The following is a 26,604-nucleotide window of genomic DNA, read 5'->3' as shown; positions in this document are numbered from 1 at the left end:
ACTGCAACCAAGGATGTTACTCTCCACCCTAAAAGGAAATTCCATATAAATTGTGACAGTTTCTCAATCGGCACATGCCATTTCATTTGACACATTCTGAAAATCTTGAATGATTATAACAGTTACTATATAAAATTCTGGGTAGATACTGTGACTCAAACCTTGCATTCTTCTCTGACACATTTTATTAGAACTACAGGGCTCCAAAGTGGAAGTAATACCAAAGACCGGTATAGAGTTACAGCATTAACATTCAACTTTGTACTGGTGACATAGAAAGCTTTTTCTATTTCTATTTTGTTTGACTTTTCTGCCTAAACGTGTAAAATGGAAAGATGAAGTTGTAAATCTCTACATTAATTTTCTGAACAAATCCAAAATGTCTAATACATCTCCAAATATTCCCTTCTTCCTGTTACTCCTCAAAATTCATTTCCTTTTACAATATTATTGAATAATTGTGAATGACTACTAAACAAAAGGTTGTAAGGCTCAAAAGTAATTTTGTACTGAACAAAAAAGGCAACAAAAAAGGCTTTATAAAGAATGGCTTTATAATGTTATACTCTAGAATTTCCTAACACTGATGATTCTTTAGAAACTTTACTTTGTCAAAGTAGAAGTAATTTATGCTTATCTATGTCAAAAAATAAAAGTGGTGTGTGTAAGGGGTGAAGTTCTTAATTTAAACATAGCGGTTATCTACTTGGCAGAGAAAAAAATAACATAATAGAAAAGGTAAAATATTCCTTACTATTAAGTCAGAAAGAGAAAAACAAATATTGTATATTAATGCATATTTGTGGAATCTAGAAAAATTGTACAGATGAACTGGTTTGCAAGGCAGAAATAGAGAAACCGATATAGAGAACAAACGTATGGACAACAAGGGGGGAGAAGGGGGGTGGGATGAATTGGGAGATTGGGACGAACATATATACACTAATATGTATAAAACAAATAATGAGAGCCTGCTGTATAGCACAGGGAACTCTGCTTCACTTAGCTGTACAGTAGAAACTAACTCAGCATTGTAAAACAACTCTACCCCAATTAAAAAAAAATTGAGAAAAAAACAAAAACAAAAACAAGGACTCATTGTATAGCACAGGGAACTATATTCAATATTCTGTAATGGCCTATATGGGAAAATAATCTGAAAAAGAGTGGAGATATGTATATGTATAACTGAATTACTTTGCTGTACACTTGAAACTAATACAACATTGTAAATCAACTATACTTCAATATAAAATAAAAATTAAATTTAAAAAATTCCTTACTATTGTTTTCATTATCAAAATTACTGTCATATAGATAGTAAATTCTTTAAACAACACGGCATAATATTAAAGAAATGTTAAAAAATTAATAAAAATGGTTAAATTGTAGCTAGGGACTTTTTCCCATGTGATGTATCATATGCCATGTTAATCATCAGCCATGCTAATGAAGACAAAATAGTTTCCGATTTTCAAAACATCTGATAAAACTATATTAACGATTTACAATCTTTCAAATGTTTAACTTCTCAAAGAACAGTTCAGTAGGATAAAAAAATTTAAAAAATTAAAAGTAAGGAGGAATCAAGGCTGGAAAATTACAAGGTGCTGCTATAACTTATACTAAATTCAAGGAACATGTTAAGAGTCCCTTCCATAGGAAAAAGTTTATAATCTAAAAGAAAATTCTGGTGCTGGCATTCTAGAGACTTCTGACTTCCTCAACCATTAAGAAATATAAAGAAATAAGGTAGCTAAGAAACAGCAACTGAATTCTGAATTAGTTCTCAAACTTTTCTCTAGTATTAAAGTCAAGGCAAGTATTTGTTCCTCAAAGATGATCATGAAAAAGCTCAGTCAGTAGACTCTACTGTGAAGTCAGAGCCAAACTGATGTCATAGGCAAGGACTATCACTGAGACCTTTCCACCTAACTTTGCAAAGGAACATTAAGAATGGTGTTCCTTGCAGGCTAGGACATGCACAAAGAAAAATTAAGCTTGAAATTATTAAAAGTTAACTTATATTAACTTTAGACAATTCTGAATTGCCATACTGAACACAAGAATACTTTTTAAAAAGACAGTTAAGGAAGATGTATCAATTTTTTCCAAAAAAAGTTAACAAACTGCTTTGAACATTTACCTTACTTTTCTTAATTGGAATCAGAGTATAAACAAGAGTAGGTTGGTTCACATTTGTATGTGTTTAGATCTTGTATACATGAATAATAATCTATGCTTATGGAGAACTCTGTTTCATTAAGACAGTATAGGCAGTGCAATTGTAAGTCAATATCCACACACACATATGTGTATATATCTATCTCTATATATAGAATAATTCCTGTTAATGAGACTGATACATGTACTAACACCTGCATACAGAATGATATGCACTATAGTATTTTAAACCATTATTGGTGCAAAAAGCAAGTGTTTGATATGAGAAACAAGTTGTACACCTTGAAAAAGACAAAATAACACAGCATATGTAACTTAGAACTAAGTGTGTTTTAGAAGAGTCTCTGGTGTGTTCTGTGTTTGGGCACAGCCTTCTCAGTCACATCCTTCATTCCGTACTTCCTACTTCACCAGTGGAAGAACCTCTCTTCAGCAATCCTGGAAATCTCACATGGTGATGGCCTCCTCTAAGTCATGATGGGGTTAAGAGTTGGGTGCGATATTTCAAAGTTGGGCCACAATTTTAATAATCTAGATAACTAGATTAACTCAGCTTCTAAAAATAAGCTGATGAAAGGCCCAAGGAATAAAGCTATTTTAAAAAACAATCAAATTATTCTTAATTAAAAATCTGGTAGTGTCTCCTATAGCTTTTTTCCTCACCTGCCAATAAACTTGGAATGTTCAGGCTGACATGTCCTTTTGAAGACATGGTGAATGAGGCAGGAATTACCACCTGTTGTCCCCTTGTACTTCCTAGGGTTATAGTTAGTTCCTTCTGTTTCACATCACATCACACAGGCTTCAAGCCAGAAAAGCAGTGACACTCTGCCATGCCAATTTCTCTTGTTTACTCACCACCATTTCCCTATCTTAATTCTTAATTCTAATGAATTCCTTTAGGCCTGGAGCTAACTATAGTTCCTGTCCTGGAAAGAGAGTCAGATGTTCCTAGTTCTTTGGTATTCTAATGCTACATTGGAGGATTTGGATGCCACCTTATCTGTCACTTAGGCTTCTTTATGAACAGATTCATGCTAAACTTACAAGGTAATAAAGTATGATAAGAAGGCCCAGAAGTTTCTTTGGTATGTGGAATATAAAAACAATAGTGTTGCATTGTTGTCATTATTATTATTATTATTATCTGTGTGTAAAACATTCAAAAGTTCGCTTGTGCTAATAAAAATAATAGTGGTCAGTAAAGTCTCCTCTGAATACCAACACTTTTCAAATAAAATTTAACTGACTTCCAAACAATGAAAATCAAAGCTTCCTGACTCCCTCCAAAATTGCTTTAGAATTGTATGTGAAGTAGGACCTTGCAACTGACATCTTTTTCCTACAAAGACAGTCCTGTTTGCCACTTGTGATTTACAGGCTGTGTCTGCTACAAGGAGCTGCTGGACACATTAGTGCATGTATGCTCATGAAAGGATGCTGCTGTCTGGCACTAAATGACTTTCCAGAGACCCATCTCATTCAGACCTACAGGAACTGTTCTCCCTGAACATGATTTGTCAATGCATAAGCCATTATTCCACCCATTCTGAAGGGATGAATCAAAAATACAGTCTTGCATTCTAGTTCCTTCTGTGAATCCTGATGCACCATTAAAAATCTGCTGTTTCATACTTTCTTGATTTCTATTTAGTTAATCCACCTCTAACATTTTGTTGCAATTATAATTCTGCATTTGGGAGTGATAGAAAAGGAATGGTCGTAATTGTGTTGGATTTTGCTAGTGTGTAAATTGCTTAGAAATTGCTGTATTTCTTATTTGCAATATGCTCTTTATTTATAGATATTACCAACTATAGTATGTTGGGGGTTTTTTGTCCATTTCAAATACAGATTTTAATATATTTACCTAAAGGCTTACTTTCTTTTTCTTATATATTGAAAGTCACCAACCACAAATCTGTCTTTCCCTCCATATTTTATTATATGCTTCAGTTGCAGGCATTAATGCAAATCATAACTCCATAGTATATGGATTAATAAACCTAATACTCTTATGTTTGAATTCATGTGAAAACTATCTTGCTTAAATATAAGACAAAGAGAATAAAATCATCTGTATAGTTTTGAGTTTCAGAAAAAATCATTTTTTTGTCAAGGAATTCCTTGAATTATTTAGAAAATATTTCACAGAAAGCAGCACTTGCAAAATTCAAAGAAAAGAAATATAAATGTAATAATATTAAATATACATACATATATTTTTCATCTAAAATCTTTCATTCCATTCATTTTCAAGAAAAATGTGAAATGGTGCACATTAGCCTGAAAAGAGTGTAAGATATATAAACCATGAAAAAAAAGTAAAATAAGTAAAAAGAAGAATATTGCATTTGATATGAGCAATGAGTACAAGTGTGGACAAATGAAATCTTTACTTCATGAAATATAATGAGTAGCTATTTTAATATGAAGGTCACTGTGCTAAAAGCCACTAAAAGGAAATCCAACAGCTATTTAAACTGGCTGGCATCATTCTCCAGAATTCCTTGCAGAGGAGATACTTAGGAATGGATTTTGGTTTTATTGTAATACATCTATGGTCATTAATAGAATTTTCAGTTAAGGGCGCAAACCTCAGGCTTTTGACTAGTGTGCGTGAGTGCGCGCACATGTGTGTGATTATAAGGGTTTTGTGAAATACTCGCTTTAACTTCCAAAATTCTGTATGAAAACTTATCCCACTGGATTACTATATATATAGATTTCTTTGTATAATACTTTACATTAGACAAAAATTTTAAGATTTAAATTGATGTAAAATAGGTAAAGTCACTTCCTCAACTTTTCATAATATCTATTTTCTTTTTCCTTAATGGGCTCAGCTATACAATCAATAACTGAGATATAATTTGCAACACTGAATTCCAAGGGAAATATTGTCTACATATCAACAGTTGTTTGCAAAAATAATTTATCCCTTAAATTAACCCACATTAGGACAAATTTACAAATGCTCCTGGGTTTTTAGTGGTTTGAAGTATGACATAACACTTAAAAGAGAACTCTGATTATAAAATATAATAAGAACGTTTGCAAATTTTAACGAGCTTGCTGTTTCCATGCCAACTTCTCCCAAATCTGGAAATCATTAAAATAATTTTCTCACAATTTACTTCTTTCCATTGTGTTATATCCATTCCCTTTTCACAGGCAATACATTCAGTACCAAATGAGTAGTATATTCATTAGGGCTAAAGAGAAAGGCAAGGGTTAAGTAAATAAGAACATCAAATTAATATTCAGGCCTAAATGCTTTAGCAGAGCCAAAGAATCTGTTTAATCATTCAAGTCAACAAAGGTTAAGATAATAAAATAAACTTCTAAATGCTTTCCTTTTCTGGAACTTAATCTGTCTTGCTGAAGATGTTTTTAAGATGCTATCGGTTTTGCATAGTCCCAGCTGTTATGAAAATTTACTTCAGTACACTGGGAAGAGAAAGGAATTTTATGAAAATAGTTAAGCAGAGCTCCTGGGTGGCTTATTGAAACTGTGAGAGCTCAGGATCATTTAAAACCAGCTGTTGGCTGATGATATTGAGACCAATAACCACTAAATCTTTTATTTATCAGGCCTCTGTGCTATTTGGCAAGGTGATGGTAGCCAACTGATTAGAAGATTAATTTATAGTCAAAAGATAACTTCACGATGCTTGTTCATTTTATTGCCTAAGTTTGACTAACAAATTTACCACAATTTCACAACAGCATAATACCTTAATTTAAAAAGACAGCATTAAACATTAAAATAGCTTTGCTTATGTTTAAGGCTATATTTTTAAGTCACTAAGATAGAGAAAACAAATCTGAGTCATTAACATCAAAGCCCAGGCCTGTGGTTCATGATGAGGGCAGAGGCCCTAATGAACTGGGCAACAAGCCCTCTTCAATAATGAAGGAGAGAGGGGTAGTACTAGGGTGTGCAGACGACAATGGGAAAATCCTGGAGAGTCCTGAGTCTTTTACACTTGACATTCAGGTTCCGCTACTGATCAAGAAATATAACTCAATCTCTTTTGCAAAAAGAAGCTCAGAATAAAAGCAGAATCAACAAAATACCTTGTAGAACATGTAAGCACAGCATTATGAATTGAGGAACACAGACTTCATTCATTTGGTTATCCTGAAGAAAAAAAGGTACTCAGAGCAAATACACCAGGATCTTGCTATTATACAATTTTCAAATTGGTGCGCTTGAGCTGAGAAGTGAAATTGTATCACAATAAGCTTACTGGGTATTCTGACGTGCCTTGGACAAGGGTCAGCATTGCCCTGCCCCCCTATGTTCCATGAGGAGAGATTCTAGGCTGTTGCTAAGTGGCATTCATCCATTCCTTTGGTTTTTGGAAGGTTGGCAGTGCATGAATTGTAAAGACTGTGACTGTCATGCTTGCAAAGGAAAAAGATGCACCTGTTTGCATTTGTGCTCCCCAACATTTTCAAGCTGATTCACAAAGGCATGAACTCTTAAAGTTGAAAAGAGTCCTAGCAACCATTTGGAGGCAGCTTGGCATTGTGGAAAGAGGGCAGAACTTGACATTTGTGTTTGAGTCCCAGCACTGTCTTTCGGTAGATGTGTGTGAAAGAACTAGATCAAGTCACTTAATCTGTGTGAGCTCAATCCTCATCAGAAAAAAAAAAGGTCATATTAGAATCTGTGCTACTAAACCACTTTTGAGTTACTTTTGAGGATACATGGAAAATGTAATTTGTGAGTACTGAGGCTTAAATCCTGGCTCTGCCACTGGCTGGCTCTGTTTTCTTAGATGAAATATTTAAACTTTCTGAATCTTGGTTTCCTCATCTATTAAATGGAAGTAATAAAAGTAACTATTTTATAGAGTTGTTGAAATAATACATATCTTCACAGAGTGGTTGGCATATTTTAAGAACTCAATAAAAATTATTTATCATTATTATTGATGTTATAAATTGAACCATGGATATTTTGGTAAACTCTATTGTTTCACATTGAGGTTGATGACTATACCAACAACTTTATTGATAGGGAAGCAGTGTGACCCAGTGGGAGGAGCACAAACCAGAGGCTGAGTGAGCTGGGTTTGAATCCCATTCCTACCACTTAAATCATGTGAACTGGGCAATTTACTTTACCCCAGATTCTTCACGTGAAACTTGAGGAGAATAATCAACTATGATCTGTTGAGGGCTTATTATAGATTTTTCATACATTATTTTATTTAATCCTTCTCATAACCATGGAGACAGTGGCAGTTAGAATTGATCCTTATCCAGCCTGACTCCAGCCCATGTGGATATAATCATCTCACTCTACTGTGTTCACTTTTCCTATATTTTCTTCCCTGATAATCTACTTTGCTGAACTGTAGTAAGGCTTAGAGATGATGTGTGTATCTTGCCTAGAAAGGTGTTCTGCAAGCGGTATGACTCTAAGTAATGAGCAACTGTAATTATTTCATGAGGTATCATTTCTCAGTCCAACTTTTGTTCAGTCTAGGAATCCCCCTACAACTCCCTTACGGCGGGTCTTCAATCTCTGCTTGAATACAGAATAAAGGCTTAGCCTCAAAACTCTGTAATACAAACCTATGGGGATGAAATGAAGAAAACTGAGCATGGGCATGATAGCTGACAGCACAGAAAAAGCACCCTCCTAACCATATAGCCGAAAGGCCTAACTGCTGAGGTGCAATGTTTGACTGCAAAAATGAATTGAAGATTAAAAGCAAATCTGTAATGACGTCTCCCCAAGAATCAAGGAGGGAAGTGCAATTCTAATATCAGGATGCATCCATCTGTGGAAATCTAACCCTCAGTGTCTTGTAGAAGAAAACCAAATGATATCGATGGTTATTGTATTATACCTAAAATTGTAGGCTTGAAATTAGTTCAATGTATCCTGACAGAAAGTTCATGCCAAAAAAGTTAGCCATTTCTTCTGCATTAAATCATATGCCATAAACAGCATTCAAAGATAGTCAACTTTCCTACCATTTACTTCTAACTTCTTGCAATCTGACTTTCCCTCTCACTACTGAACAAAATGCACCCTCTTACAATCCCAAGATTCCAGAACACCAAATCCAAAAGTTTTTTTTTTATAGATCTCAGCCCTGTGGCTTTCTTTTAATTAAGAATGTTTTGTGGGCCACCCTCACTTTTTTTTTTTTAAGTAGTTCTAGGGGACTTCCCTGGTGGTGCAGTGGTTGGGAATCCACCTTCCAGTGCAGGGGACATGGGTTCAAGCCCTGGTCCTGGAGGATCCCACATGCTGCAGAGCAGCTAAGCTCGTGTGCCACAACTACTGAGCCTGTGTGCCACAAGTACTGAAGCCCACGCGCCTAGAGCCCATGCTCTGCAACAAGAGAAGCCACCGCAATCAGAAGCCTGCACACTGCAATGAAGAGTAGCCCCTGCTCACCGCAACTAGAGAAAGCCCGCAGGCAGCAATGAAGACCCAATGCAGCCCAAAATAAATGAATAAATAAATAAAGTAGTTCTGCCTACTGTTCAAACATTGCATGTCCTGGTTTTTCTTTTGAATGCTCACTCTCTTTTTTCTGATGCTCCTTTTCAGCCCACTCCCTCCGGGTGGATATTTCCTTTTTTTTTTTTGTTTTTAAGATTTTTTTTAAAAACTAATTTATTTAACTTATTTATTTTTGGCTGTGCTGGGTCTTTGTTGCTGAGCAAAGGCTTTCTCTAGTTGCCGCAAGCGGGGGCTACTCTTCGTTGCAGTGCACGTGCTTCCCATTGCGGTGGATTCTCTTGGTATGGAACACGGGCTCTTGGCGCGTGGGCTTCAGTAGCTGTGCTTCACGGGCTCAGTAGTTGTGGCACACGGGCTTAGTTGCTCTGTGGCATGTGGGATCTTCCCGGACCAGGGCTCGAACCCGTATCCCCTGCATCGGCAGGCGGATTCTCAACCACTGCACCACCAGGGAAGCCCCAGTGTGGATATTTCTAAAGTGGCTCTATGTTCACTCTTTCACCCTCCACTTTGCTCCCTGAGATCTCAATTCTTGCTCTGGGGGTGTTCAGCTACATAGCTGTTACCTCCAGCTGCAACACCACCTCAGAATTCTAGTCTTATATTTCCAACTGCTTGCTACATTATTCCAATGGAATAATTCGTCAAGATCACAAATTCAGCATAACTAGGATTCAACTTATCATTTATCCTACTAACTCTCTTCTGGCCAACGTTATCAAGGGGTCAAGCCAGAAACCTCACCTCTAGCTTTACCTTCTTTTTCAACTTCAGCCCTTACATTCAATTAGCTATAAGACTTGTATTAAATTTTCACCTCAGTACCTTTTAATTTGACTCCCTGACTGCTTCTCTTCTTCTTTTTAAAAAAATTTGACATGATCACAACTTTAGCCATGGTCACAGATTTTGGATGTAAACCCAATGTAGATCAAATTCATCTCTCACCTTCTGCTTCAAGACTTCACTTTTGTACATTTCTCCTCTACTAGTATCAACCCTGGTTTTCCCTCTTTGTCTGCCCAGGTTGTTGCTTGGTGCTTGTGGCAAACCCTATTGATGACATGATGCAACTTTCCTTTTGAATCCCAATGCAAACATACAGCTTTCTCCAATATTCTGGTGACCCCTTTGGAATTTTGGCTTTGGCTCACCAACTTAGCCCCTCTCCACTGCTGAGCTTCTCATTCTGATACTGAACTTTCTGCTCAGTGAGGCCCTGTACCTCCAATGATACCCGATATTCTAGACTGACCCAGCCTATCCCCTCTGCTCATCTCTCCACTGAGGACTGGACATTATTCTCATAGCCCAGACTTTTATGACCTTGTCCAGATGACTGACATAGTTTCCTGGTCTACTTGGTCTCCATGCTTTCAGTCTCTTCCAATTTCTTTCCATACTGGACACTATTAACTTATATATTTTCATAAAGAACATCTGGTGGACTTCCTTGGTAGTCCAGTGGTTAAGACTCTGCACTCCCAATGCAGGGGACACAGGTTCGATCCATGGTCAGGGAACTAAGATCCCACATGCCACACAGGCGCAGCCAAAAAAAACCCGAAAAAAGACCCACAACAGAATCCCAGGCTCCTCCCTTCTCTGGGATTCAGGAAAAGAAAAACAAAAAAATGGTAATTACACTAAATAGTCTAGTGGTAATATTCAGCAAATGATATACTCAAAACTCTTCAGTGGTTCCTTATTGCCCACCACACTAGACATTCAAAATGCTCCATGATGTAATTTCAATAAAAAATTTCAGCCTTATATGATACAATCTTTCCATATTTAACCTATTCCCTTGGCAAATGGAATATTATTTTTCCTTAAATGAATCCTGTCATTTCCTGCTTGTATAATATTGTATGAACTATTTCTTCTTCCTGGAATGTTTAATGTCTTGCTCTTCATCTAAGCTTTTAAAGATTACCCATGTATCAAGTCCTAGCTCAAGTGTCACCTTTTCTGCAGTTATTTTTTAAAATGGAAGAATGTTCAATTATCTAGCATCTCTTAGTAAGGTTATTTAAGGCATATAACATAAAACCACATAGTTTTCTTATTCAGGCACCCATGAGATTATCAGATGCTTGAGGGCAGTAATGATGAGATAATATTTTATTCTAACATTCAATAAATATTCATTAAGTCCTTACTGTTCTGGTGATGGAGGTATGAACAAGACAGACAGAAGTCTTTGCTCTTATGGAGTTTTTGTTTTAAGGAGAGGCATGTTTTACAGATAAGAAGCAACTAAATAAATAAACAAAATAGGATAATCTCAGATTTAGATTGGGTAGTTAGGGAAGTTCTCCCCAAAGAGGTATTTGAGAGAAAAATCTCAATGATAAGAAGAACCCAATCACAAGACCAGAAAAGAGCAAATAGCAAGTCATCAAGTCGGGAGTGTGTTGTGTTTAAAGAACACGTGGATGACAGAGTGGCTGGAGTATAGTGGGTGGAGGGGAAGACTAGTTTGAGATGAGATTATAGAGGTAAGCAAGGGCCAGATCTTGGAGGCCAAGCAAAGTGATTTGGATTTCATTTTAAGGTTTAAAACAGGGGGCAACATAATCTAGTTTACAGCATAAAGTGGTCTCTGGTTGCTGTTTAGGCAATGGACTGTACACTGTAAGAGTGGAAGCAAGATTAATTGGAAGACTACTGCAGTGATCAAGAACATGAGATGAGAATAGGTTGAATTTGCTGATAGTAGAAGAGAGAGGCAAGTGGACCCATTTATAGTCTCTATAGTATTAAGTAGGGTACCTTGAACATGGTAGACACTCAATATATATTGATAAATATATGTCCAAGTGTTTCAAGATAGTTTCACCTTCTTAAGTTGCATTTTATCTTCAAATTTTTCCTGCTTTGATTCACATAATATGGCTTAATATATTCCTGTCTGGCACTTGGCAAGCCAAAAACAAAACGAAAAAGAAACGAGAAAAAAAGGACCTCATGTTCAAGAAAACAGCATAGATCCCAGTGGAAAGTCAGTTAACAAAGAACTAAAATGATGTAAGATCACATTGTTAAGTTAATTATGGAAAGAAATAAATTACTTGGAACAAATGATAAAAAGTGGATTTTAAAAATCTATGATAGGATGAAAATGGAAATGGTATTCAAATACAAAGATCTACATTTTAAAAAAGAGAGCCTCTGTCAGCATCAGCTGGAGCAGTGTGCCCAAAGAGGATGTGGGTAAAGTTAATTTTCATTAAAATTGAAGACTTTTCCAGTTCTAACTAACTTTTGATTTTTCTGGAAATGTAAAATCTTCATTTTGCCATCTTGATATGTGAATTTCCTAATAGGTAGCTGACACTACTTATATTAAAATTCTAAGATCAGTGAATGTGACTTGCCTTGTTTCTAAATTAGGAATCTGAGAAAAGACAGGCAATTCGGTAAGTTCTCATACTCACATTCATGTATACGTCCCAGGATATTTAAATTTTTTTCCATAAAGATTTATCCTACATTATGAATTCAATCCAAATTCCTTCAATACAAAGCAAAATCCAAATGAAAATGGGATCAATTTTTGCCACTTTCCAGCTAAAATGCTAAGTGGCCCCTGAATCGTGTGAAACTTGGCCTCAGTCAGTGTGAAAACTGGCTGAAATCTGTATGAAAGGCAGTCTGGGTTCGTCAAAGTAGTTCATGAACTTTGGCCACACTTGCAAGGAACCTGGTCCAAGTCTTAGTTTGTAATGCAACATGAAACCAGGTGAATTTCACATGGTTTCGGGTTTCCTCCTGAAAATTTGGCCTAGCTTTATAATCAATCATCACTTTTTGGAACGATGAAAGCCAACACACCTTTTTGAAACTGAGGACTGTGTGCACACTGATGACAGCTAAGCTGTGAACCACCCTTTCACTTCCTTTGCCAAAAGAAGATTTCTCAGAATAGAAACAGTTTCTCTCTTACCTGGAAAGGGCAAGTTGAGTGATTTTGATATTACATGTAGGAAGAAATAATACTCAATACATGGAGACATGCCATGTGAAATAATCATCACATACGGAGCAAGTGGCTACATTCTAATCATTTAGGGTTATGAGAATTTTATTCTATTCACATCCATGACAGATATCATGATGTTTAATCTCCTGGACCATTAAGATAGACTTTGAACAGGTCATCAGATAGAATAACTGCCATGGTGACTATGCTGAGACATAGTCATTATCTCTATATGAAGAAATGGCAGAAGAATAGAAAGGAAAGTAAATCATAGCATAATTTTCATCTAGTTTAATAAACAGAAGGGATAAGACTACAAACTTTCCAAGTTTGCACTGACTACATCTTTTGCAATAAAACCTCTACTGCAGTGTAAATGAATTCAATAATTAACTTCACAGACTGCATTTTACAAAAAACCTACACAGTGTCTGTTTTCAACCTGAAAGTTTTAAATGTGCTTTTCCACTGTAAGAAATGACTCTCTTCAACCAAATACTCGCTTTTGTGCATAGTGACACGAGAAAATTGAGAGGTATGTCTGCACGGAGCCACTACATCGTTGGAACAGCATGTCTGAACATTTGGGTAATAAGGCACAGATGTGAAGCAGAGGACTTGGCACTACCAAGGTAACAACAAAGCATTCACCATTGTGTTATAATGGTTAAAAGAGCCACATTTGAGAAGAATAAAAGAATGCCCCTCCTCCCTGGAATGTTAAATTGTATTACACCTTTTATCTGCTTAAAAATCTATAAAGAATAAGAAATTCAAATAAGTATTATTCAAACTTATGATGAATAAAAATATAAAATGCATTAATATTTTCATCTATAATACAACATATTTATTCAATAGCACATAACATTTAACTGCAGAAAAAGGCCAAATTCAATAGGAATCCACATGGCCTCTACATTACAAAACAATGCATACAAATCTGAAGGACCCAATAGTCAATGGAAGAGTGGTGGTTGCTGACTTTTAGTAGTGATTCTGGCCCTTAAGCAGTAGGAATCATTATTGTAGAGTGTCCTATTTACAGGTATCAAGTTAAGATAATGCAACAAGATACAAACATTAGTTACAATTAAGGCTATTTCAGTTATAAGTGATATGGTATTTTTGTCAGCCATTACTAAACCACATGACACAAAGGCAGTTATGAAGCCAGGGCTACTTTAATTCAATGAGTTTGGAGCTGAAAACTATTAATACTTTTCTGCCCAGGATTGGAAGAGTATAACTTACCCGAGGTCCCTGATCACCCTGTTCTCCCTGTAGAGTAGGGAAATGAGAAGATAGTTTTAGAACAAAGTCTGTAGATGCTCATTAAAAAGATCTAAAGGTAACATAGCATAAGTCACGCCAGTATGGATTTCCACTAATTTAATTTGTTCCTGCTACACACTTTCTTACCTTATCACCTTTTGGACCAGGAGGGCCCTGAAATAAAGAGAAAAAAAAACATATTTTAAATACATTTCAAAATATATTGTAGCTTAAATAGATAGGCTAGGGTTAGTCACAAGATTCATCCAAAGGGCACAGAGTTGTGCATGTCAGTGAGGTTTCTCAAGGAATTTTAGGTTCTAAACTATACTTGTAATATGGTTAGAATGTGAAAATGGTATTATATACATAAACAGGAAAGTATACATATCATAAGTGTAAAATATGCTGAGTAAATTTTCACAAACTAAACACACCTAATGAAAGTAGAACTCAGCTAAAGGAACCCAGAAGCCCCTGTTGTGATGTTCCTTGTTACTGCTTGCCACCAACAGTAATCACTATTCTGACCTCTGGCAGAATAGATTAGTTTACCTGCTTTTGTACTTTATATAAATGTACTTATATAAATGGAATCATCCATTATGTGTTTAGCCTCTTTTGCTTAGTGTGTGTGAAATTCATGCAAAATTTTCTGTGTAGTTATAGATTGTTTGTTTTTACTGACTTATAATATTCCACTGTGTGAATAAACATTTATTTATTTATTTATCCTACTGTTAATGTACATTTGTTTCCAGGAGTTTTTGGGTCTTGGTTATTACAAATAGTGCTGCAATAAACATCCTAGTATATGTCTTTTGGTGAAAAATTGAATACATTTCTATTGGGTGTATATCTAGAAGTGGAATTGTTACATTCTAGACAATACATACATTTGGATTATTAGTTAGTAGATATTGCCAAATAGTTTTTCAATGTGGTTAACAATTATACTTCCATCAGCAATGTATGAGAATTTTCAGTTCCTCTAAAATATATGGTATATTTTACCATACCAATACTTGGTATTTTCCATCTTTTTCATTTTAGACATTCTGGTGGGAGGTGTAGTAGTTTCACACAGTGTTTTAATTTGTACTTCTCCAGTAATTAAGTTGAACTCCTTTTAATAAATGTATTGGCCATTTTGCATCCTATCCTGTAAAGTGTCTGTTCACATCATTTTCTATTGAGTTCTCCTATTATTTGTTAGAGTTCTTTACATATTATACATTGTATTGACAGATAGATAGATAGATAGACAGATAGGAGTTCTTTACACACTCTGAATTTGAGTCTTTTGTCAGAAAAGGATATATTTATTGCAAGCATATTCTCCCACGCTGCTTACTGTGTTTACATTCTCTTAAAGATGTTTTTGATGAATAGAAGTTCTTAAACTCAGTTTAACATTTTTTCTCTTTATGATTATCTCTTTTATTGTTCCACTTAGAAATCTTTCCCTCCTTCAAGGTCATAAAGAGGTTCTTCTATGTTTGTTCTAAGAGCTAAAAGCTTTATTATTTTATGTTTCATATCTAGATCTGAATTCATGGAGAACTGATTTTGTGAATGACGTGAGGTTGAGGTCAAGATGCTTTTTTTCCCCGTGTGGATATCAAATTAACCCAATACCACTTATTGAAAATGCCTCTTTTCGCCATCACAGTACAGTGTTACCTTTGTCATAAATCAGATGACCATATATATGTGGATCTTTTAGGAAATTTCTATTTCGTTGGACAGCTGTCTATTCTTAAGCCACCCTGAGAGTTTCTTTATTTTTTAACAAAAATACTAGCAGGAAACATGAATTCTAGAGGCATCAGTATTTTTTTTTTCCTAGCTCTTAAAGATGAAGTCATGTCTCAGGGCTCAGCCCACCTGTGGAAGTGGAGCATTTCAGAGTTACCTTCAATCTCTCACCTTCCTTTTTAGCAGGGTTGGGAGACAAGGACAAGTCTAGACAGGAGTAAAGCCAAGGTCCTAACAAAGTACCCCTTCTGAGGTCCCAGTGGGGACTGCTATCTCACTTCAGATGGGAATGTAAGAATGCTCCACCTACCAAAATACCTGCTGCTAAACACCAGTTGCAGAGGTGCTGTACCAAATTCCCATTCTCAGTTGCAGCAATTCTAACAGCTGTGAGGTTATCATGACATTAACAGTAACAGGAACATCATGTCTTATATTTTGTATATTTTACCATCAACAAAGAACTTTCACCTGTTACTGCACGTAATCTTCTCCCAACCTAATGAGCAAAGTTTTATGATATTTCTTTTACAGATGCCAGAAATAAAACTCAAAGATTATCAAGGTTACGCCTCTTGTAAGTGAGTTAGCCAGGACTTTAAGCTAGTCTGTGTGACTTTAAATGCAGTGGATCATGATGCTAAGTGTTAGGGCACAACTTCAGAACTAGATTCTCAGGAAGACTGATGGCCATGTATCTGGTGCCTGCTTTCAACAGGTGCCCTCTTGAATGCCTCCCAATTGCCTTTTTCTTTCTTTCTTTCTTTCTTTCTTTTCTTTTGGCCAAGCCACACAGCTTGCAGGATCTTATTTCCCCAACCAGGTATCGAACATGCCCCCTGCTGTGGAAGCACGGATTTCTAACCACTGGACCGCCAGGGAATTTCCCCCATTGCCTTTTTCATAGTGTCATGGACAGTGGCCTCAACATCTCAAGTTCAAAATGCAGGAAAGAGGAATTGTAGAGCATCTGGGAGAGGGGGCCAAGATAATGGAATCAACTAAACAAATCCTTTTCTTTCTTAATCCCCCAAATAATTTTGCCATTAAAAAGGGGAGCTAAGAGAATTATTTTTCTTAATGTTTTCAGCGAATCAAGTAGTGAGTCATGAGTACAGTCTGTCTGTGTACCTCTGTAAAATTAAGTTTAAGAAATTTATTGGTCATTCTTGACATGCACAAAATGCTCACTAATGCTCTACAAGTAGGATTTTATTTTTGGTGGGGCAGAGTCAACCCAAAGAAAAGAATGAGAGGACACCTACCATCAAGTTAAGAAATGCAGTGGAGATTTTGGTCTTGATTTAATTAAGTAGCATGTTGTTTAACTCTAATTAGATCTTTATATACATTTGGCGAATTCCTATAAAGAGTTTGGCAATGTTCTAAGCACTGGTAGAGGATATGGTGTGACATGCTGGTTTAGAAAAGCTAAACAGGCTGTTCTAGAAAACCTAAATAGCCTGTTGTCAAAGTGAAACAGTTCTCCTATACTGGTGTTAAGAAAAATGACCCCTAGAAAATCCAGCTACTGTAAGGTCACTTACAATTACTATGGACTTGTCCCCAGCCCCTCTCCTCTACGCCCATCAAAAGCTTCTCCTCTTTAAAGTTTAGTTTGCTTTTGCTTGTGAGATTTCAGAGGCCAAGGCTCTCATTGTACCATTCCCCCAAAGGGACTTTGTTAGGTGATATGGCATGTTTAAGGTCAAAACTTTTATAAAATTATTTTACAGTGGGGAACAGAGATGAGTCTTTTCCCCAAAGCCCAATTACTAATGCTAAAGCCACATGTGTCCTCTAGAGCTCTTTAGACAGCTTGCCATAAGCAAGGATGCTTAATTCATGAACACATGAAAATTTGCATTTACAATTGAGTAATAAATACTGCTTCTTCAAAAGGGGGTATTTTTGAGTAGACAGAATGGCGTCCTGGCACCTGCCAGCTCAATGCAGAACCGATGCAGAGGTCAACCTCCATCCACAGCTGTGGCGGCTGCTTTGGACACTCCAGGCCCCACTTGTGCTCTCGGGTTTAATGGCAGGTGTTTTCTTCTGCTCTGAGTAAAATCCCACTCTTATTTCTAAGCTGGATCCTTTCACTGCAAACATGGATTAAATATGTAGAAAAACGTGAGCTACCTTACTAAGCACAGATAATATTTCAAAATTTTGGAGCCATGATTCTTTTTAAAGTCAAAACATTACAATCGAAAGAAAGGTTTCTTTGATTATTAACTTTTAAAATTAAAGCTGGGGCATGATCTAAGTTATTTTTCTTTCGTCTTTAGAGTAAAGCAAAACAAAACTCTCTGGTATTAACTACAGGATAGGCAGCAATACAAATTAATGAATTATTTGAATCAGGGAGTATTTTACACTGGCATTTTGCTGCTTCCAACTACACCAAGTTAACAATCTAATATTCAGTGGACATATATGTTGTCCAGGTATCAGTATCAGTGGCTGGTTGTTAACTATTTGAAGGTAAAAGCCTGTTGCTAAAACAAGGTTGAGGTCAATGGGAAGGAAATATGGTAAAATTACTGGTCACAATTAAGTGAATAGTATGAGGCTTCTTTTAGGACTCCTGTCCTTCTGGTCTGGTCTAGTATGTTGGTGTCAGATCTTTTATAATGTCCACTTTAATAAATAAATAAGAATACTTGAAATGAACTTTCTAATTAGTTTTACATAATTAGCTCTAATTACATAAATTTCAAAGGTGCTGACAACGTCTTTATTATTAGTGTTGTTAGTAGTTGGAGAGTTTCTTTTAGAGTGTTGTTAAAGTGTTATTAATTTACTACCAAAGTATTTATAAATTTCAGTGGAAAACTTCAAATTAGTTCCTATTCAAATGACTTCAAATACAGAACTTAGTAGCAACCTATTTGTATCCAGCCTTTAAAGTGGGCCTATAATAATTTTAGTCTCCTGAATTCTATTTCTATCCAAAAAACTAAGGTTTTAGCTCTTTTTCCATGCACTATTATCTATTTCAATTAAATGATAAAAACCAAATTAAAAGCCCAGGAATAAGAGGAACAGTAAATGAGATTCAGGAAAATATTGTATTTCAATCTACATAAAAGTAATTGAAATATAGCTGGAAAAGACAGATATAGTCATAGGGGTTGGATAGCCCAATAAAGGACTTTTACTCACTAGAACTGTAAATTTTGTCTACTTTGAACTGGCAACGGCTAAAAAGGGAATGATTTTTACAAGACGGCAATCATGAAAACAAAATTAAATTCCGCTGAAGGTAGAAAAATGAAAAGGGAGTAAACCCTGGAAATTCCTGACAGCCAGAGGTGCTGAAATATGAATGAAGTTATGATTTCTATCCCAGAAAAGTGTAGATCATTTGTATTTTTGAAATATAACAATTCTTGTCCTGATGAATCTTTGCATTCCTGTAGAATTATGAGGAAATACATATTCATATTCATATTCTAAGCATTTATGGCCAACTATCAGCCAGGCAATGTGCTCTGAGTCTGGAGGATAGATATGTAAATATAATTATAACTAGTGGAATAAATGCTGTGTTGTAGGAGTACAGACAGGAATGAAGGTAGGAGAGCAGGAATTAAAAAGATGACATTGGAACTGGCTCTTGAAAGTTGGCCGGAATAAGGGGGACTGGGGAGGAGTGAGGCTGTTCAGGCAGAAGGGATGAATGTGCAGACATGTGAGAGGACATCCTGCCATCAGATGAGGAGTTCAGAGTGGTAAGAACATATGTGGTGTGGAGAGTGGAGATAGGGAATAGCAGGAAAGAGATTTGAGAAGACCGGCTAACAATACCCAGGTCCCTGGGCTGGATTCTGTCATTGATTTAACAAGGGGGTGCTGAGATCAAGTGTGCCTTATGGAACTCAGAGAGCATGGAATGCTATTCTTCTTAGGAAGTTGTTGCCTTGGTCCAAGCGAGAGATTGCAAAGATCTGAATTAAGATCACGACAATCAGGACGCAGGAAAAGTTCTAGATTTACGAGACATTTCTGAGGCAGAACCAACAGCAAAGTTAACTGATTGGACATGGGGGCCATTGACAGATCATCAACATGGTTGAAGAAGTTCTGTTCACTTGAAGTTCACAATTTAGTGCATTTGAAGAAAAGCGTTGGCCTAAGCTGATTCAATCCTGATAAACAGCAGCTCCAGAGCCAAGTGAACCATATAAAGTGTGAAATCTAGTTTTAGGGATGTTTTTCAAATCCAAGCAGAGTATTAGCAGATTTGGCTGACCTAATCAGAAATAGCTGAGAGAGAGAGAATTCTCTATCATCACTGTTGGGTAAAAGGAGCATGGGTGATAATATAATATGGCGGCCATACTGTGCTGCCACCATGCAGAAGCCATCTTTCTTCTAATGTTAATTTATGAATAAAGTACATTCCTTTCCTCTACTTTTTAAACTGTAAACTTAACATGGAATTACTATATTTTAAAAGCCATAATTTCCTTAATATTTTAAGGATAATGAAGACAGAGTCTGCTGCACGACCGTTCTCTAGAAGCACAGCACAACCTCAGTAGCCACTGCATGTTTGATGTCTGTGTGCTCAGGCACCCTTGCAAACATTACTTTATCAATATTCACAGTCTCCCAGGGAGGAAGGAAACACAAAGTATCCAATGTTCCCTTGAACAGTAGGATAGAAGCCTCAGTTCTACTGATGGCAAGATACGTCCCTGACTGTATCATTAACTTGGCCCATTGTGCCAATGAGATAGATACTCAAATCATATAGGCATGAAGAAACTGAATTTGGTAACTTGGTTCTTAGCATGTTTCTGAAACTGCACAAAATCATACTGCAAATAGTATTAGCAATGGAAAAATCTACTACTTAGTGGAAAAATAGGGACTCTAGCTATTTACATGTGGGTAAGTCTACCTTGTTTCTAAATAAATTGCAGTTAGCATAGGTTCACCTCTAACTAAAATGTGAACATGTGTTCTTCCAAGTGTATACCTCAACCTTGAACTCATATATATCGTTTTCTGCTTTACTGGCATAATATAGTTATAGGGATATTTCTTTCTCAAATCACCAATTTTTTTGTTTGTTTCACAGACTTCCAAGTAATGTGTAAATTTAAGTAATGTGTAAATTTAAAGCTTTTTATGGAAAACCTAACATGAAAATGTACGAGTTCCTATACATAAGTATAGATCATTGAGTGTGTGTGTGTGTGTGTGTGTGCTTCTGTATAATTTCTTTTCAAATGCTACAGAAAAGAGTAAAAAATAAAAAGGAAAGTATAATTTGGGGGAATTATTTTAAAATAAAATACATAAGTTATCTTGGTGATTAAGAGCTCAAGGTTTAGAATCAAACAGATCCAGACTGAAATCCTGGTTGTGATCACCTGTGTGATCTTTAGCAGATTAATTAACCTCTTTGAGCCTCAGTTTCTTCATCTGAAAAATGGGGAAAACAATGCTTACTCTTTGCTTAAATGAAATACTGTCCACAAAGCAACTTGTAGAATGCCTGATCTACTAATGGTAATGATTTTGAAGCACACACTCAATATTTTAAATATTTTAACCATGTGAAACATAAAATTAAATTTCTTTTTCAGATACTTGACCTGAGGATGAAGAAAGTAAACATACTGATTTCCTAAAATCAAAAGGCAATGCAGTGAGAAATGTATTAGGTGGAAGGTTGAAAACATTTCAAGAATATGTGGGTTTAATATAGTTTACTTCAATGCACAGGAAACATTACCAAATGAAACAAAGCAAAACAAAAACACTTAATTGTTGTTTTAACCATACTACTTTAATGACTAAACAAGACTAAACTTTAGGTCCTGGAACTACCTGGTCGCCCCTAGCATACAGTAGATAATCAATTCTCGCTGAATCAAAACACCCAGAAAGACAAGAATGCAATAAAACTCTCTGTGTTCAAAGCAGCAACATATAAAAGAAATATACAAGAACCAGATTCAATGTTGCTGCAGAAGAACCATGTTTATTATAGTGTCAAACTCTGCTAAGCCAGGGAAGGGAATTACAGCTATAAACAGATTTATAGCTTCAGACTTTACACCTTTTGTTTTGCATTGAAGATTAAAAGAAACCAAGCAGAAACGGGGGTCGGTATAAACAGAAATTTATAATATCACAACCAGCCCCACTTATTGAGAAGCTACTTTTTACAGCTCTTATTTCTGGGCATTTTCTGTAGTAAGATGGTAATTATAAGTTCTTTTGTGACGTCAGCTTGAGCCTTGAACGAGGGACTATACGTACCCATGATCAGTCTTAAATCATAAGCAGCTGCCATAAGGAAACAATTAGTGAGGTCTAGCACTAAAAGAAAATTTAGAAAAACCAAACATTAAAAAAGGACTCTTGAAAGTTAGGCTGATGTAGCTCAATGGAGTTAAGGGCTTATAAAACAGCAGGAATCAGGGAAGCTCACTCTGGCTTTCTTTTCTAACGCAATACAAATCAAAGACAGCCAAATTACTGCTTCTGCCAATCATAACCAAGAGGTCCCTTCTTTCTAGAATCATTCCTTACATCTAAATATTTTTAAAGATTGCTAAAACTTTTTATTTGTTTAACTTTGCTCTTTTTAAAAAACTTATTTTTAAGAGGTCAAATAAAATGAACTCCATGGTGAAAGACTTGGAATCCTAAACATTCCTTTTGTGGAAAGAAAGTATCAACTTGCTCTCTAAATGCCCATAGTAGCCGCTGTGATTTTACAGCTAATGGTGTAAACTATCCTATAATACTCTTAGTGTCCTCAATATAATTCAAAGGTATTCAGAGGTAACATCCATCTTTAAACCTGGAGTTTAATTTACAATCATTGATTTCTTCATGTTGCCTACTATACTGTCCCCAAATAATTTTTCCCAGACTATTTAAGAAAGCCTGGTTTGAAGGTCACTTTGATTCTTGACTTCACTTGTAGTATCTCATAGAGCAATATTGATTTTGTGCAGGGCAACTGAATACGATCCAGGGATGAGGGTAGGATGTCCCCTTTGAGTCTAAAGAGATACACAGAAGGGATGGAAAAAACAACTGTCAGATGAGTCTGGGAGATCCTGAATCTCAGGGTTCCTCTGTGGTTCCTGAACTTCCTATGTAAATTAGAAGCTCAATCTCCCTCATTCTCAGCTAATGACTAAACAGAGCAAAAGCTTTAATGTAAGCTTCTACAACTACCACACTCTCCATCTCCAGATTTTCTTATATCTTCACCTCCTCTCTCCTGGGAGTGAAGGGACTATCATACCTATTCTCCCACCCTTGCCCTGCTCTTCATTGTTGCTCTCACTTGTCTCTTCAACAAGTTCTCTTGGCTTAATTACCAAAATATACAAATAGCTCATACAACTCAACAGCAAAAAACAAACAAACAAACAAACAAAAAAACCCAATCAAAAAATGGGCACAAGAAGACCTAAACAAACATTTCTCCAAAGAAGAAATACAAATGGCCAAAAGGCACATAAAAAGCTGCTCAACATCACTAATTATTAGAGAAATGCAGATCAAAACTACAATGAAGGGTTTCCCTGGTGGCGCAGTGGTTGAAAGTCTGCCTGCCAATGCAGGGGACACGGGTTCATGCCCCGGTCTGGGAAGATCCCACATGCCACAGAGCGGATGGGCCCGTGAGCCATGGCCACTGAGCCTGCGCGTCCAGAGCCTGTGCTCCGCAATGGGAGAGGCCACAACAGTGAGAGGTCCACGTACCACAAAAAAAAAAAAAAAAAACTACAATGAGGTATCACCTCACACTGGTCAGAACAGCCATCATTAAAAATTCTGCAAATAACAAATGCTGGAGAGGATGTAGAGAAAAGGGAACCCTCCTACACTGTTGGTGGGAATGTAAGTTGGTACAGTCGTTATGGAAAACAGTATGGAGGTTCCTCAGAAAACTAAAAATAGAATTACCATAATGATCCAGCAATCCCACTCCTAGGCAAAAATCCAGACAAAACTCTAATCCAAACAGATACAAGCACCCCTATGGTCATAGCAGCACTACTCACAATAGCCAAGACATGGAAACAACTTAAATGTCCATTGACAGATGAATGGACAAAGAAGATGTGGTACATATATACAATGGAATACTACTCAGCCATAAAAAAGAACAAAATAATGCCATTTGCAGCAACATGGTTGCAACTAGAGATTATCATACTAAGTGAAGTAAGTCAGAAAGAGAAAGACAAATATCATATGATATCACTTATATGTGGAATCTAAAATATGATACAAATGAACCTGTCTATGAAACAGAAACAGACTTAACGGACATAGAGAACAGACTTGTGGTTGCCAGGGGGGAGGGGGTTTTGGGGAGGGATGGAGTGGGAGGTTGGGATTAGCAGATGTGAGCTATTATATATTGAATGCATAAACAACAAGGCCCTACTGTATAGCCCAGAGAACTATATTCAGTATCCTATGATAAACCATAATGGAAAAGAATATATATATATAAAAGAATTGTATATATAACCGAATCGCTTTGCTGTACAGCAGAAATTAATACACTGTAAATAAATTACACTTCAATAAAGAATAATAAAATAAAACTAAATAAACCCCATTACGGTTCCCTTGGATTCTTCTCCTTGGTCTCCAAACATGTTCATTCCCCCTCTCCTAAAGTCAAAGGAAAGAAAAGTTGCCTTTGCCCTCCATTCCCTCATTCTAAGGTCATGACTTCTTCCTACCATCTCCATTGAACTTCCCTAAGTAATAGACTGATCACAGAAAGAAAGGAAATTGAATTTGAGGGAAGAGAAAGTAAGTAGTAGAGTAGAAGGCATATTTTTACATTCTAGCTTTGGGAAAAATAAAGTAACATGAGTTGAAATACATATTCGTCTTGAGGGCATTTCTTTCCATGAGGAAGAAGAAAGCTGAGCTATGGGAAGGGAAACTGCTGAGCCAGTCACTGGGGCCCTGGAAAGGAGTCACCTTGGGCTAAACTAAAACTAAATAAACCACAGCTTTGAGGAGGGAGGGTTGACAAAGCCCATAAATGTCAAGATTGCCCAGATTTGTTTCTAAACCTTTTGTCTTTTCACTTTTCTCCCTTCATCAGCTATCAAATACACTATTTGGCTTTACCTATTACCTGAATTATGTCCTAAATTCTTTTCCAAGCTGCAATCCTGCATTCTCAACTGCTCATCAGATGTCTAAGCCAAGAGAGGCCATCATCAGCTCAAACTCAACATTTTCCAACCAAACTTCTCAGTTTCTACTGCAAGCCAATCATGACTTCTGACTTCCCTATTTTTGGTAACACACTGCTACTCCTGCAAGCCTAAAAGCTCAGTGTTTCATTTGATTCAGTAAATAGGATCTATTGACAAGTCCTATATTCATTCTCCCCAAAATCCTTTGAATATAGCTTTCCATGTTTGTTGTTAGTACCCTTGTGCCTGGAAAACAAGAATAGTCTATAAGCATCTTTGGTCTTCCTTTACTCTACTTCCTCTTACATTCTTTTGGCAGGCTATGTTTTCTAAAGTGCATTTCTAAACATATCATTCCTCAGCTCAAAAAACATCAATGGCTCATTTGTAATCCACTCTGAGAAAGTTGTTATAGACAATGAACCTCCATGGATGCAAAAGCTATTAGGTGACAGGTTTTGGGAAAGCAGGCCAATACCACTGACCTGCCAATCAACCAAATATTTTATGTCTCTTGGTATGATGAAATAAGAAGCATATTACACCTTTATAAGAGACTCTTTCTGAAAATTGAACCAGAACCTAATCAAACCTCTAAATAGAACTTGCAAAAGATATTTACAAGAAATACAGAAGATAAGAGAATAAGCTAAAAAGCACCATAAGGAAGCCAGACCAATCCAGAATGTGGGGCATTCTATAAATAGGATGAATGCCCTGAAAAAACTGATGACATGAAAACATAAAAAGAGGAGGAAGATGACTATAGAATAAAAGAGACTGAAGAGTTATAGCAATTAAATTCCAAGTGTGGGCTTTACATCTTGATTCAAACCATCTATAGAGACATTTTTGAGATAATTGGGGAAATTTGAATATGGACTGGGTATGATGATATTTAAAGAGTTATTATTAATTTTATTAGGGTCAATAATGAAGTGATGGATATGTTACAGAAAGGTCTTATCAGTTAGAGATTCATATTTCAGTATTTGCAGATGCAATGCCGTGATATCTAGGTTTTGCTTTTAAATACATCATCAAAAAAACAAAGCAAAACAAAATAAATGAGAGGAAGGGATTCATGAAACAAGATTAGTCTTTGGTAATTCTTGAAGCTGGTTGAGGGGTCTTGGGCAGTTTATGACACTATTTTCTCTTCCTTTTAAATAAGCTTGAGAATTCCCCAAAGAAGTAGTTATATAATTAAAAATTTAGTTTAGATGACCCTTCTGATCCCTAACAAATAAAGCGCTAGCTTCTGCTTGTGTCCAAAGTCCTCTATTGTCTCATTTTATTTTATTTATGTATTTTTTATTTTTTTAAAACATCTTTATTGGAGTATAATTGCTTTACAATGGTGTGTTAGTTTCTGCTGTATAACAAAGTGAATCAGCTATACATATACATACATCCCCATATCTCCTCCCTCTTGTGTATCCCTCCCACCCTCCTTATCCCACCCCTCTAGGTGGTCACAGAGCACCGAGCTGATCTCCCTGTGCTATGCGGCTGCTTCCCACTAGCTATCTACTTTACATTTGGTAGTGTATATATGTCCATGCCACTCTCTCACTTCGTCCCAGCTTACCCTTCTCCCTCCCCGTGTCCTCAAGATCATTCTCTATGTCTGCATCTTTATTCCAAAGTCCCCTATTATCTGCTTCTAACTTTCCTTTTCTGCTTTATCCCCCATG

General features: G+C 36.3%; 1 protein-coding gene across 3 annotated transcripts in view; it reads right to left on the bottom strand.

Moving 5' to 3' along the window:
* Nucleotides 1–26,604, bottom strand: part of COL25A1 (collagen type XXV alpha 1 chain) — a gene marked incomplete at its 3' end in the record, with an annotated part of 474,748 nt that overhangs the window by 143,477 nt on the left and 304,667 nt on the right. For all 3 annotated transcript variants that reach the window (XM_082635417.1, XM_082635416.1, XM_082635415.1), the window contains exons 6-7: nucleotides 14,085–14,111; nucleotides 13,917–13,943 (exon numbers count right to left, since the gene is read on the bottom strand). In XM_082635417.1, the coding sequence (XP_082491543.1) occupies nucleotides 13,917–13,943; nucleotides 14,085–14,111 (54 nt within the window). The remainder of the gene's footprint in view (nucleotides 1–13,916; nucleotides 13,944–14,084; nucleotides 14,112–26,604) is intronic.

This window comes from Mesoplodon mirus (assembly GCF_964341445.2).
Source record: "Mesoplodon mirus genome assembly, chromosome: 2".
NCBI lineage: Eukaryota > Metazoa > Chordata > Mammalia > Artiodactyla > Ziphiidae > Mesoplodon > Mesoplodon mirus.
Note: the sequence above shows the minus strand (reverse complement) of the source record. Positions and strands in the feature narration are given on the sequence as shown.